The sequence below is a fragment of the Peromyscus leucopus genome, chromosome 22, assembly GCF_004664715.2.
Source record: "Peromyscus leucopus breed LL Stock chromosome 22, UCI_PerLeu_2.1, whole genome shotgun sequence".
In the NCBI taxonomy this organism is placed as follows: Eukaryota; Metazoa; Chordata; class Mammalia; order Rodentia; family Cricetidae; genus Peromyscus; species Peromyscus leucopus.
Genome location: NC_051081.1, coordinates 49035415 through 49055891, shown reverse-complemented (window position 1 = coordinate 49055891; position 20477 = coordinate 49035415). Strand labels below are relative to the sequence as shown.

At 52.7% G+C, this 20477-nt stretch overlaps 1 protein-coding gene across 5 annotated transcripts in view; it reads left to right on the top strand.

The window, feature by feature from the left end:
• Positions 1–20477, top strand: part of Atp6v1c2 (ATPase H+ transporting V1 subunit C2) — a 39765-nt gene that overhangs the window by 14434 nt on the left and 4854 nt on the right. For 4 of the 5 annotated variants that reach the window (XM_037198156.1, XM_037198158.1, XM_037198155.1 and 1 more), the window contains 7 exons: positions 2074–2159; positions 9426–9520; positions 12550–12641; positions 15116–15214; positions 15724–15792; positions 18882–18974; positions 19078–19171. In XM_037198156.1, the coding sequence (XP_037054051.1) occupies positions 2074–2159; positions 9426–9520; positions 12550–12641; positions 15116–15214; positions 15724–15792; positions 18882–18974; positions 19078–19171 (628 nt within the window). Of the gene's footprint in view, positions 1–2073; positions 2160–3013; positions 3044–9425; positions 9521–12549; positions 12642–15115; positions 15215–15723; positions 15793–18881; positions 18975–19077; positions 19172–20477 lie in introns of all 5 variants that reach the window. The other variant, XM_037198159.1, reaches the window with a different exon arrangement.

The following is a 20477-nucleotide window of genomic DNA, read 5'->3' as shown; positions in this document are numbered from 1 at the left end:
TTTAGACTCGAGGTGGGTCACAGGGGCTGTCTAGAATGCAGCATGACCGTGACCTAGGGACCTTGTCTTTGAAGCCTACTTGCAGACCCTCGATAGGCAGCGAATTGTTTCGGGTTCCTCATCTGAGAGGTGGGATAATACTCAACTTCCCAAAATCCTCGTGAGGCTAACACAATGATTACAGAGAAATGGACACCCATAGACTCTTACAGATGAGAGGCGGTTATCAAAGGACCGGTAAACACACTTGACCCAAGCGGGAGGTAGACTCGGGAAGAACGTCCAACTGGTGTGCTTCCTGTACTTGGACGGCAATAGTCGTTCCCTTACAAAATGTTATTTATATACTTTTTTAACGACCTATTTTTATTTCATGTGCATTGATGTTTTGCATGCATGTATGTCTGTATGAAGGTCTTAGACAGTTATATGCTGCCGTATGGGTGCTGGGAATTGAACTCAGGTCCTCTGGAAGAAGAGCCTGTGCTCTTAGCCACTGAGCCATCTGTCCAGCCCCTGTCCCTTTTTTGTTTTGTTTTGTTTTTTTTAGGCAAGGTCTCACTGGCAGGCCTGGAACTTGCTGTGTAGACTAGACTGGCCTCTAACTGAAGATCCGCCTGCCTCTGCCTCCCAGAGGCTGGCATTAAAGGCATGTGCCACTATGCCTGGCCTTACTTATTTTGAGGACAGGGTTTTGTGTATCTCAGGCTGGCCTCAAACTTGCTGGGTAGCCAGGGATGTCTTTGAACTTCTGGTCCTCCTGCTCCCACTTCCCACTCTGGGCATTGCCTAGTCTTTGCGGTGCTGGAGATTGAACCAGAGCTTTACCTGCTAGGCAAGCATTTGAGCTGTGTCTCTAGCCTGGTTCATCTCATTATTTACTTACATCATTTTAGGTAGTGCTGGGGATCCAAACCAGAGACACACATACTAGGCAAGCACTCTGGCTATTCATTAAAAACTACTTCATACTTATGTCTTTCCATTTCTGGCTATCAACCCCGATTACTTCGATGGTCAAGAAAACACGCCTACCCTCTTTCCTTTCCATGCTTTCCACAACAGGGTCTTTCAAGGTGTTCATCTGCCTCGGTGTCTATGGCAGGCCCAAGGTACCATACTATGCGTGGACTTGTACCTGCAATAATGGAGGGCCTTGGAGCTGGGGACATGGTTCAGTAGGTAGGATATTTGTCTAGCATATACAAGGCCCTGGGTTCCATCCCCAGCAGCACAAGAACTGGACATAGGGGAGCATGACTGTATTCCCAGCACTGGGGAGGTAAAGACAAGAGGATCGGAAGTTCAAGGTCATCATCAGCTACAGAGTGAGTTTGGGGACATCCTGGCATACGGGAGACCTTGTACCAGTTGGAGGATGAGTGGGAGAGAGAGGAAGGGAGGGAAGGAGGGAGGGGGGAGAAGGAAAGAGGGAGGGAGGAAAGGAGGGACTGAAAATGAAAGGGAACGTACCCCACCCTCCATCTGTGACCTGGTGTATGACTCGAGTTCTTGCCGTGTGTTTACGGGAGGCCCGAGGTTTGCCTTTTCTATAAAATCAATACCAGATTGTACTAGAGAAATAGCAAGTGGAAATATGTGCCCACGGCACAGCCAGAGATCGTCTTACTGTCTAAGTTTCTGTCCTGTGTTTTTCCACCTAACATTATAATACGCGCCTTGTTCCACGGTATTTGAAATTCTTTGTAAACCTTATTTTCAATGGCTGCCTAATAATCCCTCAGCTGGACAGACCATCCCTCAAACAATTCTCTATTGTTGAACCTTCGGGTCGCTTCCAATTTCTTATTGTCGGCAACTCTGCTGCAAAGAACATCTTTCTATTCAGAAAGCCCTTCTGTTTTTTTTTTTTTTTTTTTTCCTGTTTCCTCAAGATGGTTTCCCAGAAGTGGAGTGACTGGTTCAAAGGTTCTTAATGCTTAAGTCTCTCCTTACAGATTACCAGAGTGCCGCCCCAGTGCCTCCCAGGGCTCCTTTCTCTGCCAGGAGGCTGGGTGGGGTGGTCCTGTACTCAGCTCCTCACCCTCACGGGCCTTTCTTCTCTCCCCCAAGCCTCATAAAGAGAACGGCGCAGAGTGTGGTGGAGGTCATGGAAGACTCCAAGGGCAAAGTCCACGAGAACCTCCTGGCTAATGGAGGTAGGTCCACAAAGGTTTCCTCTCCTCAGGAGCCGTTTCCCTCATGACAGCCACAATGGGAGCTCTGACTGTCCAGTTCTGTGGAAGCCTTACTGTCCCATTTGTGGAAATTCTCACGCATCTCCACCCACTTGTCATTTTTTTTTTTTTTTTAACCAAACAAGGCATGAGAAGTGGCTGCCTGCGCTGAGTAACGCCTCCAACCAGAGGCAGCAGGGCCTCATCAACAACACTTCACATGGAATGTTCTCATTCCAAAGCTTTGACTTCCCATGCTCACGGACACATATTCAGATACCCCCATTGCTGTTTTGGCTGTTAAATGTGCATATGCCATTTGGGCTGTGATTTAAATGTGTAGCACAGACGTGGAGACTTTGAAACCCCAGGCATGGTGGCATACATCCGTAATCCTACCACCAGGGAAGTAGAGGCAGGAAGAGCAGGTGTTCAAGGACATCCTGAGATACTTAGTTCAAGTCCAGCCTGGACTACCTAAGACTCTCAAAAAGTATATATAAAAGCAAAACACACACATGTAACAAAACGTGGACACTTTGAAAACTCTAGAATTAAATAGTTACGTATCTGCAGAGAGAATTAACTTTGACTATCTACATATTTATTAAAAATAAGAACATACATATTTACAATGATATCATTTGGGGTACGTAGCACATATATGAACACACACACACACACACACACACACACACACACACACACGCCGCCTGGAAACGTTAAGAGCCCTTTACTGGTTTAAATTGGCGAGTGGAAATATCCACTCTCCCCATTCTGAACCTGGACTGGCCTGTCTTTGTGGTTTAATAACCCCATCTTATATTACGTTTCAGGTCTGAAGGAAAAGATGAAATGTTTAAAGAGTAGGTTGTATCTCGTTTGCTGTGCACATACATGTTCAGTGTGCTGCCTGCCGCATGTCCCCGGGAGGGTGGGGCCCCGGGCTGGTCGGAGGGGTACAGTGATCAGGCCTCAACCGTTTCTCCAGCAACCGCCTTAGAGCTTGCTCACCATACCCCGACGATGCAGTTCACAGTGGTTCCATCCCTGTCTCCCTCCCATCCTCTCTGCGTCTCCTGAGCAACCTGCACGTCATCTGGAAACGGGACTGCATCATCACCTCTGTGGGGCGTCGGGGTGAACTTGGGCATCTCTTCGCTTGTTATCTGCCTGGTCTCGAAGCCTGTCTCTGGTGTCCACCTGCTCTGTAAGATGTCAGCTCAGCCAGACCTTATGTCACGTGGTTCACGAGGTTCACATGGACCGTGAGTCTTCTAGAACAGGCCACTCCTGGTGTAGTTGTTAGAAAGAACCGTTGACTTAGTATTTTCTCTCATCTTCTGTAACAGGCAGAAGGAAAGAGCAAGTAATATCTCATTTTTTAAAGATTTATTTATTTATTTATGTATTTATTTATTTATTTATTCATTTATTATGTATAAGGCATGCATGACTGCAGGCCAGAAGAGGGCATCAGATCTTGTTACAGATGGTTGTGAGCCACCATGTGGTTGCTGGGAATTGAACTCAGGACCTCTGGAAGAACAGTCAGTGCTCTTAACCTCTGAGCCATCTCTCCAGCCCATTATCTCATTTTTTTTTTTTTCTTGAGACGGTGTCATGTGGTCAAGGCTAGCCTCCAGCTCACGATGAAGCTGAGGGTGATTTTGAACTTCTGACCATCTGTCTCTACTTCCCAAGTGCTGGAGTGGCAGGTGTGTGCTACCTCGCCTGGTCCATGCCTTTTTTAAGCATACACTAAAACGCTGATCAAAATGCTCATCACATTCCAGGGCTGGGCATATGGCTCATTGGTAGTGTTTGCCTAGCCAAGCTCCGGACCCCGAGTTCCACCCTAACACTGCAGCACACCAAACAAACCCCAAAGAGCAAACACACCCACCCAAACACACCCATCCACTAGCTTTCACCTGTAAGCTGATGCCACTTGAATGTAGGTGATGTTCTGCGTGGGATCCACCCCTGTCTGGGTGCACTGTTTCTAAGAGAGGGCACACTAAGGAACAGGGGAATTTGGTCTTTGTTGCTTTTTTAGCATGCACCATTATCCCCAGGCCTCCTGTGGGGCTTCTGTGGCTTAGTCCCAGGCACTTCCGGCTATTTCTGATCATGCTCTGTGAACCAACCCTGCCGATCTTAAGTATACACCTTTGCATTGAAGCCCCCCAGAAAGTCCAGCGAGGGTCAAGAGACCTTTTTAAAGTTCATTCAATTCAAACTTTCCCAGAAGATTTTCCTCTGCAGGGCACTCTCAGACTGGATAGGATTTCCTAGAGTTCTTTGTCGTTCTGTGCATGGGACTTGAATACCGTCTCCTTCGAGAGAATTTAGGGCATTGACATCATGAAGACTCGCAGGGGTCAGACCTGGTCATGCCATGCACTGTCCATCTTGACCTTGCCAGTCGACTCTCTGGGCCTGTTTTTTTCTCACTTGCAAATAAACTTAGTAATAGTCTCAGTCTAGGTTCTTAGCTTTGCCGGGTGCCTTTTGCTTTGGTTTGTCTTTGCCACCAGCTGTGCGGAGCATGGTAACATCTAGACCCATGTGAATCCAGCAGAAGCAGAGCAGACACACACGTGTCTGGCTTAGGCTGCAGAAGACCTGTCTGGCTAGCCTGGCATTGGACTGCCGCCTGTGCGGTCATAATCCTGTACGCTGGCAAGGCCTTGGCTTGGTTTTTCAGATGAAGTCATTGTTGCTCAAGAGACAGCTGCCTGTGGGGAGTGTGTTTGAAGAGGGCAGGAAGGCTGGGGTGGCAGAGGCCACTCTGGAGTAAGATTCCTGCCCAAGGTATGGACCGGGAAGGGGCTTTCAGGTTGTGATCTGGAGGAAAGGTTAGACCTGAGAGATGAGCGAGGAGGAAGAGTGCGTAGCCACCAACCCAGAGGCCTACTGAGACCACTGTCAGCCTCGGGGTGCCCCTGGGAGCTCACAGGCTGCAGGGAGAGAGACCCACAGTGCCCTGCACCCCGCAGCGGGACATGCCCTCCTAAGGAGTGAAAGCCACGGCGCCCTTGGGTTTGGCATAAAGAGCAGAGCTTGCTCTGCAGTGTGTCCCTGCTAATCAGCCTGTAGAAGGTGAATTCCCATGGCCGTCTTGGCTGTGATGAACATGGCTGTCAGTGTCTTGAGCATTCTACGGTGTGCTTGGTTGTGTGGGGTCCTGTGATGGGCTCTGGAGACCCGGATGTTGGAGGAAGTCAGTTAGAGCATCTGAGAGAGCGGTTGAGGGGTTGGGTCCTCCTTGGCCTGGGTGGAAAGGGCTCCAGGATGCTGGAGGTGACGGGGAGGGTGGAGAGGGGGTGCCCCTGAAGACACATCATCCTGACATCCGTCCTGGCTGCTAGTTCCTCACTTTCAGGAAAGGCTTGAGGTCACCAGAGGGAGGTCTCTCTCTTGCCCGATGCTCCCCTAACAGTTCACATTGCTGTCTCTTGAGAGGCCTCACGTGGCCTTGTTTAGGTTTTTGGGTCATGGGAATGACAAAATTTGTCCTAATGTCAAAACCTGTACTAATACCAATTGGACCGCCATCACAAATTCGAGGAGGCTTCCACAACACTGTCTCACTCTATGGCCCCGGCTGGCCTGGAACTCACTATGTAGTTCAGCCTAGGCTCAGATTCAAAGCGAACGTCCTGCTTTAACCTCCCGAGAGCTGAGGTTAGGGTTGTGCACCACCACACCTGGCCAGGGGTTTCAGGTTCTAATGGAGGACTGTGCCGTTTATGGGCAGTCATGTCTGTGTCGTCACAGTAATCTTTCCTTGGCTGCATGTGGGGAGGCAGTGAGCATGGGCAGAGTGCTCAGATGTCCCCTTTTCATGAGCACAAATCCCACCAGCCCCACCCCCACCCTCCACTCTGACCGAAGCTTAGAGAGTCCCTTGTCACAGGCCAAGGTGCTGTGTAGATTCTAACGCCAACGTGGTCAACATCCAAGAGTTTCTCTCGGGAGCCTCTGCCAAGTTCATGCACTCTGGAGAAAAATCAGGAGTGTGGATCTGGTGGGGGGGCTGGTGGAGGGGCGCACCTCCTTCTCCTGCAGCACAGCTGGACCCTGACAGTTGGACATGATGGACAGAGGGACCAAGGACCTTCCTTTGTGATGGGCAGGGTGCTCCATGTCATTTCTTCCTGCTGTGATGGCGCTTACATAACTTACTCTGTGCTGGAGTTTCCTCAAGGAGATAATGACGCCCCTTACTAGGGCTGGAGAGTAGATCAGATGAGGTGATTCACATGTCCCGGCCCAAGGTGAGCCGCAGGGCCGCAGCTCCTGCTGCCTGGCACACTGTCACTGTTATCTTAAGGCATCCCTGCCTGCTAGGTAGGAGGGCCACTTCCCTCTGAATCCCCTTTGGTTTCTGTCTTTCTCTTGGGGATTAGTGCATCCACCCATCAGAGTTGGCCTTGCCTCAAACTGAATTCATCCTCTCTGCCCTGTGGTCCCCAGGTTAATGACTGTCCTTCCCTCCACCTGGCTGCCCAGTCTAGGAATGTGGGTGTCACCTCATGTCCTGTGTGTCACTCCTGTCCCTCCTTTCTGCTCTGTCCCAGCTTTCCCCTCTTCCTCATCCTCGCTGGCTTCTGTCCACCCCCAACACGGGCTCTCCCACGCTGTGCTCCTGTCCTGTGTCTCCATGACCATCCAGTTCCAAGCATGGAGGTCCGGATGTGACCTCACACCTGGGCTCCTAGCTCCTGCCCACCTCCCTGCTCCATCAGCTTCATCTAGACTCCTAACACCCTCCCCCAGCACAGCCACCCGCCCTTCCGACACTTGGCACTCACAGCCACACGGACAGCCTCTGTCTGTCAGCTTCTTCGGGGTCCCTGTCCAACTGTAGCCCCGGTGGCTTCCCTAGGAGTCTGGGATTGTCTCTCCCCACTGCTTACCTGACTGTCCCTGGCACACGGGTGAGCACTTGAGGCTGGGTGGGAAGGGCGTGTGTCCTGGATTCCCAACAGCAGGGAACCAGACTCCATGCAGGTGAAGGTGACTGTGAGGAGGACGAGGGCAGGCTCTTTCCATGTGTGTAAGGACACGCATAAACAGGGAGGGGCTGCATGTGCAGAACCTGCGGTGTGAAATCCCACCTTGGAAAGTGGCTGTTGTATACCTGTCATTCCAGTTACTCAGAGACTGAGGCAGGAGTTCAAGGCCAGCCTGGACCACATCTCAAAAGACAAAAAAGCCAGGCTGTGGTGGCCCACGCCTTTAATCCCAGCACTGGGGAGGCAGAGGTCTACAAAGCAAGTTCCAGGACAGCTAGAGCTGTTGCACAGACAAACCCTGTCTTGAAAAACCAAATAAATAAATAAATATAAATAAATAAATAAATAATAAATATAAAAGCCAGGCAGTGGTGGCGCACGCCTTTAATCCCAGCACTCGGGAGGCAGGCAGATCTTTGTGAGTTCGAGGCCAGCCTGGTCTACATAGTGAGATCCGGGAAAGGCACAAAGCTACCCAGAGAAACCCTGTCTCAAAAAAAAGAAAAAGAAAAAAGAAAAGAAAAAAAGAAGAAGAGGAAAAAACAGGTGGGGGATGAATGAAGGAGAAACAACATACTTCTATGGTACTCTCTGGATATGTAGAATATAAGAATAATTAAGCCTTTAATCTCACCATTTGGAAGGCAGAGGCAGTGGATCTCTGTGAGTGTGAGTACAGCCTGGTCTACATAGTGAGTCCTAGGCTAGCTAGCACTATACAGTGAGACACCATCTCAAAACAAAACCAGCAGGCGCTCAAGAGGTGAGAGGTCTGACCACTTTCTCAGGTAGGAACACTGACTCAGTTCCTCTCTTCCTTGGGATCTGGGACTCAAGCCAGTGTCCTGGTTTTATTTGAGATTAAAAAACAAACAAACAAACAAAACCAAAAACCAACAAAAGCGACTTCGAGAGAGGAAGGGTTTGTTTTGCTGACAACTTGAGGTCACAGTGTCTCACTGAAGCAAAGTCATGGCAGAAACTTGGAGCAGCTAGTCATGTCCACGGTCAAGAGCAGAGGGAAAAGAATCCATGCATACTTCTTATGTTCAAGTTCCTCCCCACACTTACCCAGCCGAGGGAATGGTGCTGCCCACAGTGGGCTGGGTCTTCCCACATCAATTACTCCATCAAGATGATCTCCTAGAGACACGGCCACAGACCAGCCTGATCCAGACAGTCCTTTGCTGACTCTCTTCCCTGGCGACTCTAGATTGTGTCAGTGGACAGCTAAAACTAAGCGTCACAGCATGGCGGCGCACACCGTTCATCCCACCACTGGAAAGCAGAGGCAGGTGGATCTCTGTGAGTTCAAGGCCAGCCTGGTCTACAGAGCGAGATCCAGGACAGCCAGAGGTACACAGTGAGACCCTGTCTGAAACAAATATACAAAAAACCAAACCAAACCAAAAAAACCACCCTAAATATCACAATCAGCCAGGCTCCTTGGACTGAAATACGTCAGTCCAATTGAACCACTCTCAGCTCCTTCTGTTCTTATACTGCACAGCTGGCTGGGGTAGGCAGGAACATCCTTCTTTGCAGGGGAATTGGTTTGGTTTTGGTGAAAACATTGGTGTATTCTGTTTACTCTAGACTTCAACAGGGACACACTGAATGATGCCCATAGCTCCAGGCGAGAAACCTAGTGACAAGCACGTTCCTGGTGTGGCTGAGCTGGGAGATGTCTTCTTTAAGGATGATGTGGTTAACATTGCCTTGCTCTTGTTGGGGCTCAAGAAGCAGAGAGACTATCCCCTCCCCCGAGCAGGTGGCACCCGGGACAGGCCATGGCTGGGTGGTTGGGGGCCTGGTTTGATGTTTTCTGCTGTGCCTCTTGGATGCCTCAAAACAGACTGGTGATTCATCTGGGGAGGGTAGGCCAAGCAACTATCGAGGGTGGAGAAGTTACCAATGGTCACAGAATGTCACCTTCTTGGTTCCGACCTCTAGAAAGAGCAGGCTTCCTGGCAAACTCCAGGTGGAGGCTGCCGCAGGAGAACATGCAGCTCATAGTACACAGTGTCCTTCCCTCAGCTCTGGAGTGCTGATGGCGAGCCAATGCTTCCCACTGGCTCCGAACTGCTCCCGCATGGAGCATGTGCACTTCCAGAGCCCTGGCCCATCCTCCAACTTCTCCCTGACTGCTTCTTTGGTGTGAGCCGCAAGCTCCGTTTGTCTCCCTGGCTTGTCTCTGGGTTCGAGTTCATCTTTGCTCTTCCAGTTGACCTGACATCCTTCGTGACGCACTTCGAGTGGGACATGGCCAAATACCCTGCCAAGCAGCCACTGGTGAGCGTGGTGGACACACTGGCCAAGGTGAGGAGAGTCTGCCTGGAGACATCTGACCGTCTGGGATGACATTCATGGCGTTGGGACTCCCACAAGGTAGAAGGCAAAAGGCTGGGATGCCAGCCCTGTGAAGGGGTAGGTCCCCCTTACCACGTCCTGGGTAAGGTTAGAATCCAGGAGAGACCTGTGTGTTCTTGTCCCCTGTCCCTGTCACCTAGAGACCTGGCTGTAATCTCATAGGAGAGTCCACTGGATGGCTCTGAGGCACTTCATTTCACTCCCCTACCGTGATTCAAAAGCTGTGATGGGAAGACATAGTCTTGTTCCCACCTACCATGTGCTTGGGGACCCAGTGCCCCTTAGATGATTGATGGATTGACTGATTTCTTTGTGGTACTGGATGTGGAACCCAGAGCCTTTCACATACTAAGCATTCTGCCACAGCCCTTTTTTAATTTTTAATTTTGAGATAGGGTCTCACTAAGTTGCCCAGGCTGACCTTGTACCAATTCTATAACTCAAGCTGGACTTGAACCTCTGATCCTTCTGCCTCAGCCTCCTTAGTAGTTGGAATTACAGGGCTTGGGCACCAGGCCCAGATCTCTTGGGAAATGATTTGCAAAACCTCATTGCTTTAGAAGACTTAGAAGCCCCACCCGTTAGTCACTTTGTGCCAACTCATCCCCTAAGTGCCTTGTGACAACAAACCAGCCCTGTGACAGGGTGCCATCTACTAAGCCATGGTCTCCGGCTCATACGGGATACAAGCCTCCTAGCACAGGGATCTGCAGGGACAGTGTGGGCATCCCATAGCCATGGTGACTTCTAGGTGCCCTCACCATGGGTGAGGGTTGACTGTGCTGCCCTATTGCTGGTGCATAGAGAACCCCATATATATCGTGTCTCCGGCTGGCCCAGTGGCTGGGAGATCCCAGCTCTGTGCTGAACAAAGCCGCCCTGTTCCCTAAGTAGCTGTACTTCCCCGAGGGCCGTGGCAGGTCAGGGCAAGAAGGGTGAGTCCTTTCCTCCCTCAGGTCTCTTGGGAATCTGGGTGTGGCTCCTTGGGCTTACCTGCCCTCCCAAGACAACCAGGCAGAGGTTCTCAAAGGTGCGTCTAGCAAGGGCAGCTCAGGGCATTGTGCCAGGTATGGCTTTCAGGAGAGCATCACGCAAGTCCGCCACTGAGCCAGAGAACACAAGATTTTTGTGAGGTCGGGCATGCCAACTCGGGGTTCTGAGTCCTGGGGACACTGGACCTGGCTTGGGGGAGCCGGAGAGGAGAACTGGCTGTCCTCTAGTCCTGGGTACCCAAATGCACAGTTATTGAAGCAGCGCTCTGGGAGGGGATGTGGGTCAGGAGGTCAAATCCCACAAGCTGTGCAGCGTGCACGGCTCCACTCTCCATCCCAGGAAACCGGCTCCTGCAGGCTATCGGGACAGGGGTTGGGGAAGACTGGATCGTCAGTCCGTGCTGCCCAGGGAGCTCGTGCGTCAGCCCCAGCCTCGCTTTGTTCTTCTGAGGTGGCTTGGGGCTTTGTACAGTTTGTCCAGCACATTGTCCTGCAGTCCCATGGTGTGGCCGCACCTTGAGTGTGGCGTGTGGTGTGGTCCAAGGGTCCGGCACAGCGGTGCAGCTAGTTATGCAGTAGGATATCATCAGTGCAGGAAACCCCTCAAGGCACACGGATCTCTGTGGAGCGGTTTTTTTGGTAACGTCCCGGGAACGTGCTCCTCTTTGGATGTCTGTTCTGAGAACTTAAACTGAGAACTTGCAAAGAATACTGGGTTTCATTTCATGCTTCTCAACATCTCCCCCATCACAGAGAGATATGCACGGCTCTACGGTATGGACACTTCCATCACATGCCACTGCCAAACTGGAGGCAGAGGGATGGCCAGATGGCTTGTGTTTTGGGGGTCACAGACTCTGAAGCGCCCACCACTGCCTGTTAGCTGACATGCATCCATGCACGATCCAATACACAGCCACCTGTTCGTGGTTACGGCGGCAGGGTGGTGCTCACTGTCATGCTGTGTCTTTGCGGGGCCAGGTCTGCTGAGCCCTTGGAGGACAGAACTGTCTTTAAATGACCACAGAGCTCAGCCCCTGGGAGGGACTCCTGTGGCTCTGACTCACCTGCTGCCTTCTGGCCTCAGAAAAGCATATTTACCACCATCTTCTTGAACTGCTCTTCACTGTGGCCAGCTGTCCTTGGGGCCTTTCTAAGATGACATTCCTCCCCCTGTTGAGTAGCAGGAGGCAGAGGTGTTCAGTTATTGTGCCCTGTGGGTTAGGAAGAGGCTGCCATCAAGCCCGGAGAGGTGGATGATTGGGAGGCTGAGCGTGGAAGGTCAGCAGGGAAGACAGGCTAGGTCACTGGCTACCCTCTAGCAGAGGTACCCAGGGCCGGGAAGTTCAGCATCCCTTGCTGGAAAGGAGCCCAAGCTAGTGTGTGACTCTGGCCAAGCTGTGTGGCTGGTGCCTTAGTACCTGTAAGGTTGTCTCCACCCACTTCCCAGAGTGGGGACTGACTGTGAGGTCCAGGTGCAGAGGGTGGGGTGGGGGGTGGGGTTGGGAGAGTCGGGAGGGAGACAGGTGGGGCCACCCGGTGAGTCTCAGGAGGGTTGCTGTTTTTCTTTTGTTTCTTTGTTTCTTTATCCTGAGACAGGGTTTCATGAAGCCTAGGCTTCAACCTGGCTGTGTAGCTAAGGATGATCTTGAACTGATCTGGCTGTCTCAGGCTCCCAAGTGCTGGAATTACAGGAATGAGTCCCATTGGCTGGCTTGGTCACTGTCGTTAAGTGTCCCAAAGATGCTTGGGCAGATTTTTTTTTTTTCAAGATAGGGTTTCTCTATGTAGCTTTGCATCTTTCCTGGAACTCGCTTTGTAGCCTAGGCTGGCCTTGAACTCACAGAGATCCACCTGCCTCTGCCTCCCGAGTGCTGGGATTAAAGGTATGCGCCACCACCGCCCAGGCCACTTGGGCAGATTTTGAAGAGGTTCACTAACTCTTCAAGGTCACCAGGAGCATCTCTCTCCCCCGCTTCCTCCCAGCAACTGGCACAAATCGAGACAGACCTGAAGTCCCGTACAGCCGCATACAGCGTTCTGAAGGCCAACCTGGAGAACCTGGAGAAGAAATCCACGTGTGTACCGCACCCATTGCCTTCTCTGTGCATGTATCTGGTGGGGTGGGGTGGTGGTAGGGTCCTCTACTCTCCCCTTCCCGTGACTGTGGCCCTTGAGCCGGGTGGACACTTGGGGCAGATGAAGAGGACAGAGCCGGGCAGGGTGGCCACCCCGTCTGTGAACACGGAGGAGGAGCATGACGTTGCTTCCTGCTGGTTCCTTCTTTCCTTCTGTCCCCACTCCTTACCCAGAGTGAGGCTCTGGGGAGCCTGCTCAGGCCTCTCTCTGCATCTGCTCTTCAAGGAGGGCAGGCAGGATGGGATGATAGAGCCCAGACCTCTTCAAGGGGCAGAAAGGATCATGGGCAGCAGCGTGCAGGGGACAGTGGCGGGACCTCAGTTGCCCTGGCTGTCCGCTGGAGAATGGATTGATTGTTCAGGCCCCCGACAGACCAGGCTCCATGGTGGTCAGGACCATCATGGCGGGGTCAGTTTTGGGGATGCTAGTGAGCACCCCGGGAGGAACAGGCGGTAAGGAGCCAGGCACGCTCCCGAGTGAGAGTGGGGGGCGTGGGGGGTAGAGAGGCCCAGCAAGCATGACGTGGCCCCAGCACTCGCCTCTAGATCCCGAGTCTGAGTCCAGAAGAGCGGAGTGGCCCAGTTGCCCTCCCTCTGGTCTCTCTTATTTAAGCTTCCCTCTTAAATCTTCCCCGGGCCACCTTTTCTACTCATAAAACAAAGACCATTCCTAATCTGAAAACCCAAAAGGAAAAGTGCTTCAAAACCAGAAACGTTTGAAGCATCAGCATGATTCCTTAAATGGAAGTTCCGCACAGCTAACACTGAGATAAACGTCATTTGCACAGAGTAGAGAAAGCAAGAGTCAGAGCTCAGAGCAAAATCACCCTCTGTTCATCCTACTTCAAAAACTACGTACACATATTCGCCCAGCGTAAACACACGCCATAGCTAATTCAGCTCCTGCCAGGGCTCTTGTATAAATGAGTACCTCAGTAATGATACAGCCAATATGGCGGTTTCTTCTGCTTTATGAACTCTTGATGGTCCTCCAAGAAAGCTCATCATTCCAATAAAGCACTCAAATGAACAAAACGACCCCAAATCCAAACAGATTAGGAATGCGGAAGCTGCCGTCCGTCAGTGGGGGTGGGGTGGGGACACACAGATGGCCCGAGCTTAGAAAGTCGGTTTCGGTTGTCTGGCTCCGTCTCAGGGTAACTGGACACGAGCAGAGGTGGATTTGAGTAAGGTGGCCACAGTCTGGTGGCCGTCGAGGTGGATCGGCAGGTAAAGGCGCCTACCACACGCAGGATGACCTGAGTTCAGTCTCGGGCTCTCACCTGGCAGGAGGAGAGAACTGACTTCTGCAAGTTGTCTTCTGATCTCCACAAATGTGCTCCTACACACACACACACACACACACACACACACACACACACACACACCCCACGAAGTAAATAAATAAAAAGTGTAATTCGAGAATTGGGACTTCAGCGGGTGACTGGTCCAACCTCCTCTCCCCTACGGTCTCTGGTTCCTCCTCCTTCACCAATCAGAAGCCGACTCCCTCTCCTGTTTATTCTTTGGACGTACATTTTAAAGCACCCACGATATCCTCAGGCTCTATAGACCTAAAGCAAGGGAAACCATTTCTACACTTGGAGAGTCACGGTTACTCAATCAACAAACCCGTGGCTTTGTTGCGTTGGGCTGGGTGCACTAAGTCTCCTAGCAGGATGATGTGCTTGCTGTGGTGACAGGGTGGCTGTGCCTAGGGTCCCTCTGGAGGGGGTCTGCCGGCCTTTGTCCATGACCTCACAGCTGCGGGTGGAGCAGACACCTTGGGAAGATGGGGTTTCTCTCTCGCCTTTGGGGCTTTGCCTTTGACTCTGTGCTTGGGAAGTTCGAAGCAGTGGGCTAGCATTGCTTCATGCTCTGGGGGCTGTCTGGCTCGGACTCCGCAGCGTGGGGACCCACCACGTTGTGGTAGCTGCATGCTGTCCACGCTCTTCATCTGAGCCAGGGCTGGCGGCATCGACAGAGCCACGTCAGGTGAGTGTCCCCAGCTGCTGGACTGAACGGCCTGTAAGGTGACACACAGAGCTAGCTCTATCTAGGCCTATCTGTCCCATGCCACTCGGAGGCCTGGCTGCTTTGGTACTTGAATAACTTTAGCTGCCTGCCACCTGACGTCCTCTCCCAGCACCTGAGCTGGCATTTGAGGACAGTGCAGGTCACTGAGGTGTTAGATTCAGCAGACCCTTGAGTGACAGGCGCTTTGCCAGTTTCCCTGCCCCGAGAGGGAACAGGAGGTAGCTCGCTTACAGTTTAGCTGTACCTGGCTCTGGCAGCAGACAGCTTGGAGGCTCCCCTGAGCCTGCTCCATGTCCTGCTGTTCGTCTGGACTCTATAGGCATGCGGGGTCAGTGAGCCTCTCTGCTGGGCTTACCCCTTGTCCCTCTGCCTTCCAGGGGGAATCTCTTCACTCGGACACTGAGCGATATCGTCAGCAAGGATGACTTCGTGCTTGATTCGGAGTATCTCATAACCTTGCTGGTCATCGTTCCCAAGTATGTGGCTAGGAAGAGGGTGGGTGTGCCCTGCTCAGTGGAAAGTGAGGTGGGCCCCTTGTGCCCTGCTGGCCCCAGGTCAGCAGACATGGCCGCTGTCTCCACAGGCACAGAACCAGGGAGATGGTGGCTGTGACAGTGTTTATTGAGCACCTATGTTGTGCCCACAAGAAGCCTGAGAGCTCTGCTGTTCCTTTTGACCTAAGGCTACAATGGCCATTCCTCTGGTCCCAGGTAACCTGGGCCAGAATCAGACACTTATTAGTGAGCTTCAAACATACCGGCACCTGAGCTCTCCACATGGAACCCTTCTGGAAGACCTGGGGCCCTTGCACGCAGACTGGGCTCAGCACAGCACTGGGCAATAATAGCAGGAGCTTTGGAGATGTTAGGGACACTCCCTGATTATACCTCTTGCCTTTCAGTCTTCGGGAGAAGGTGCAAACAGTGTCCTGAGACAATGGTAGTCCTTTCTTTCCAAAGCACTCAACAGTTCTGTGTCCTCACAGGTCAAGCTATGTACAGTGGCAGAGGACATATGAGTCCCTATCCGACATGGTGGTCCCTCGGTCAACCAAGTAAGTGAGACCCAGCTTAGTCGACGTTCCCAGAGGGGAATGTATGGATGTTCTCGGAGCATCAGACACGTACATGCCAGGGTGGGGCGCCTCCCAGCACCATACCTATGCATTGAGTCCCCGTGGCCTGGAATTCCTTCTCACCTCTTGGGATATATTCCTGTCTGCCATTGTCCTTCAAAGCTCCAGTTTCCTGTCCCATCTCCCCCCCCCGCCCCCCGTGCCCAGGAAGGCTGTGATGGCTGCTTCCAGCAGAGCCTCTGTGTTCTCTGCCTGCTCTGTGTTCTCTACCAGACGTCCATTCTGCCCCAACTAAGGGGGAGCGGTATGGAGGTTGTCCAGCAAATGCCCGAACAGAGGGACAGCCTAGGGCTGGCCACAGAGTCTGAAGAGGGAGGAGAGTCTCAGTGTGTGGCCATTTGGGGTCAGGACAGGAACACGTGAGCACTGCAAAAATGATGGATAAGACTGGGTCGGATCTGTGTCTGCCATGGAAAACCAGCCATGCAACTACACACATCAGAGCCCGCTTTGAGAAGGGAGCAAACGTTGGTTGTTGGCAGGTGGTTCAGTCACTGTTTTACTGTTGTGAGGGAGACACCAGGACCAAGGTAACTCTTACAAAAGAAAGCATGTAACTGGGGGCTGGCTTACTGTTTCAGAGGCCTAGTCTACTTTCATCATGGCAGGGAGCGTGGCGTCACACGTGGCGCTGGAGCAATAGCTCAGAGCTATATCCTGATCCACAGGCAGAGAGCCAGAGCCAGAGATAAGAGATAAGAGATAGACAGAGAGAGATAGAGAGAGAGTGAATGCACACCTCGGCCTGATGTGGGCTTTTGAAAACCTCAAACCCATCCCCAGAGACACACTCCCTTCTACAAGGCCACACCTCCCAATTCTTCTCAAATAGTGCCACTTTCTGGTGACTGAGCATTCGGATAATATGAGCCTATGGGGGCCATTGTTATCACCACCCCAGATATACAGAGAACCATGCCATTTATCTAGAATCAAACCAAGTCAAAACAAAACAAAAATGTGTGACAGGAATGTCCCATTGCCTGCGCCATAATACAGTTCACAGCAGAGTCACAGGGGCCATAGAAATGAGGAAAACCACCTACAGGGTCATCGCAATAAGGAGTCATGAGTCTCGTTCAGTGGGGCGGGGCCTAGGGGACTGTTAACTGTGTGAACTTGTTTGTGGTCCCAAGTCATGCGTCTTTATGTGTGCCATAAAGGAAATTTTAGAATGAGCCACAAGTAACATGAGCTCAGTTATCTGCCCTACCACACTGCACCCAGAGCTGCCCACCTCACCTCCCCCCACCCTACCTCACCCCCCCCCGCCTCATCCCACCTGCCCCATGTCATTTCATCCAGCCTCACTCTACCCCATCCAGTCCTACCCTACCTACTCCATCTGTCTCATTCCATCCCATCCTACCTCACTCACCCCTGCCCATCCATCCCGTTCTACCCCATCCCACCCCACCCATCCCATCCATCCTACCCTCCTACCCTATCCCACCCACCCTCATCCATCCTGTCCCACCCCACCCTATCCCATCCCATCCCATCCTACCCTACTCTGTCCCACCCACCCTCATCCATCCATCCTACCCCATCCCATCCCATCCCATCCCATGCCATCCCATCCCATCCCATCCCATCCCATCCCATCCCATCCCATCCCATCCCATCCAATCCCACCCCATCCTAGCTCCCTTCCTATCTCAACCCATTCACTCTTGAGGCCTTGACCTTGAGGAACATGCTACTAACTCCTAGGACACGGTCACCAGGCGCTAAATTGAGGGGTTGCAAGGAATAGGTTAGTCACAGGCTAAGGTCTTGGGGGAGGTAGAGCTTGAAGAAGAGGTACATCTTTGGTGGGCAGGTAGCACCGGTCAGGAGCTGCCTGGTAAACAGGTTTCTTCTGTTCTTAAGGATTGCCTCTGGGGTCCTTTTGGGAGGATCCCTGTCTTAGTTAGGGTTTTATTGCTGTGAAGAGACATCATGACCACTCAACTCTTATAAAGGGAAACATTTAAATGGGGCTGGATTACAATTCAGAGGTTTAGTCCGTTATCATCATGGCAGAAAGCATGGTGGTAGGCAGGCAGACATGGTGCTGGAGAGATAGTGAGAATTCTACCTCTTGATCCACAGGCAGCAGGAGACTGCCACACTAGGCCTAGCTTGAGCATATGAGGCCTCAAAGCCCGCCTCCACAGTGACACACTTCCTCCAAGGCCACACCCACTTCAACAAGGCCACACCTCCTTATAGTGCCACTCCCGATGGGCCAAGCATTCAAACACGAGTCTATGGAGAGGCCATACCTCTTCAAACTATTCCATTCAGCTTGGCAGGACGCTGGGCCGCAGAGTAGAGACCTCCGGCCCTTCGTGATAAAGAGAGACTGAGAGCCTGCACCAACCATTCTGGAAAGGGCTGGAGCACAGGGGCAGTTCCTATGGGTGTGGGCCCCGAGACACCGGAGAGGTGATCTGACAACCGGGCATGCCTAGGCCCCAAGACTTCTTGCTTAGATCACTGTCTCCGTGTTGCTGGGGACGGTGACTCCATGCTGGCACATGCTGGCAAGGACATATCCAGCCAGGGCTTCATGATATCAGAAGTGGAGTAGCTTCTGCCACTGACCTCACTGGAACCTGCACAGCCAGTGGCGGTGTCAGGCCCGGCGGGGGTGGGGTGGGGAGGGTGCGGGGTGGGGAGGGTAGAGGGGGGCTGGATCACTCAGCCCAGCCATTTGAGGAGCATGGGACAGAGCAGATCCGCTCTCCCTGTCACTCCCAACCAGAGGCTGGAGCTTCCAGGGCTGAGCCTGGAGGGGTGGGTGCTGGGGGCCGGACCTAGGAAGCTGTCAGGACACCCTTGGTTCCCAGCCCCTGGTGACTGACACAGACCCAAGTATAGGCCACCAGGCCCAGGGGATCTGACTCTGCCCACGGGGATGGCCTCCCGAGGCTGAAGAAGAGCTCCTCTTAGCCTAGCTTCAGTCCGGAGCCTGGAGTGGAGCGACCCTAGGTCATCCAGCCGACAAAACGCTTCTCCTCTAGACTGATCGCCGAGGACAAAGAGGCCGGCCTCTTCACCGTGACTCTCTTCCGCAAAGTGACTGAAGATTTCAAAGTCAAAGCCAAAGAAAACAAGTAAGGACGCGGGCCCCGGGCTCCTCCGGGTTTGGTGGGAGTCCCCGGGGAGAATCTGCCTTGACCAGGTTCTCAGTGACACCTATAGCTGCTTTTTTTGAAGGTTCATTGTCCGGGAATTTTACTACGATGAAAAAGAAATTAAAAGAGAAAGGGAGGAGATGAACAGGTTGCTGTCCGATAAGAAACAGCAGTATGTGAGTACCAGGGTGTGGGCGGGGCTCTCTAGACAGCCGAGACGCACCCCCAGTGTCCTGGGGGCCAGAGTCCACTCCTCGGTCTCACTGTCCCATCGCCTGGACTTGTGCCGTCAAGGCACATGTGGGTTCAGATGGCATATGTCCCAAGCTCCGCTCCGGGACGAGGCTCACAACCACCGGGATCGTGGTCCTTTCTGGAAGGGCTTGTCTGATGCACAGTAGATGAGATGCTGAAATGTCCCCTGGCCAGGGGGTCACCCTGGGCTTTGCCCCAGAGGTCAGCCAGAGCAGGGGGCACCAGGATGAAGGATCTGTGGCCAGAGTGGATAGTGTCAGCGACTCGGAGATTGCACAGCCCCTGGTTTCCCTGTCGCCCATGAATGCAGATTTCAGGGCGTCAGCGGCACCTGTGTTTACCTTACCTCTCCTGTGCTCTTAGCGGAGTGGGTGCTTTCGCCCGAGACACTCTGGCCACGGGCATTTAGAAACTGTGTGGAGAGGTCAGCCTCCACGCCTGGGGCAAAACCGAGTGTTTGGCGTTGAACTGGGAACCTTCCGTTCTGGGAACATCACTGCCGGGCTCTGCAAAAGTGTCTGCACTTACTTTCAAGGCGCTGGCCGGGGTGCGTGTTTCCAGCTGTGGAGGAGGGCTTCCTCAGGGTACCCTTCCAGTGCCACTTCAGTGACGTGGGGAAAGGAGAGTGTCCTTGAGTCTCCAGAGGAAGGCCTGTGTACTCACAGCTGTGGTGCCTGCCTGGGAGGGCAGGGCCGCTGGGCTGGTACAGAACCTCACGCATGGCCCAGCCCTCGCCCCAGGCTTCCTCCCACACTAGGCAGATGGCCTGCGCACACATCCCATCAGACCTTGCCGAGTGAGTGGCTTTTCTCACCCACCCATTGGGGAGTGAGCGTAAGCCACCGAGTTCCCCCGAAGCGGTTCGTGGAACCTCCCCTGCCTGCTGTTTCCTTTCTGGAAGGGAAGCCCCCGCTGCTGATGGCTCCTGGCGTTGGGTTGTCTGTGCTGTTGTTTGTGTCTGAGAGAGGGTCTCATGTATCCCAGGCTGGCCTCTGACTCGATGTGTAATTGAGGGTGACACCTACGGAGCTCTGAGATCATAGGTGTATGGTACAAGAGTCAGTTTCTGTTCTGGGGATGGAGCCTGGGTATTGTGCATGGTAGACAAGTACTCTGCCAACCGAGCGACACCTTCACCTTTAGTCCATGTTGGAGAGTTCGAACGCCCCTCCCTGGAGCATACACACACACACACACACACACACACACACACACACACGCACGCAC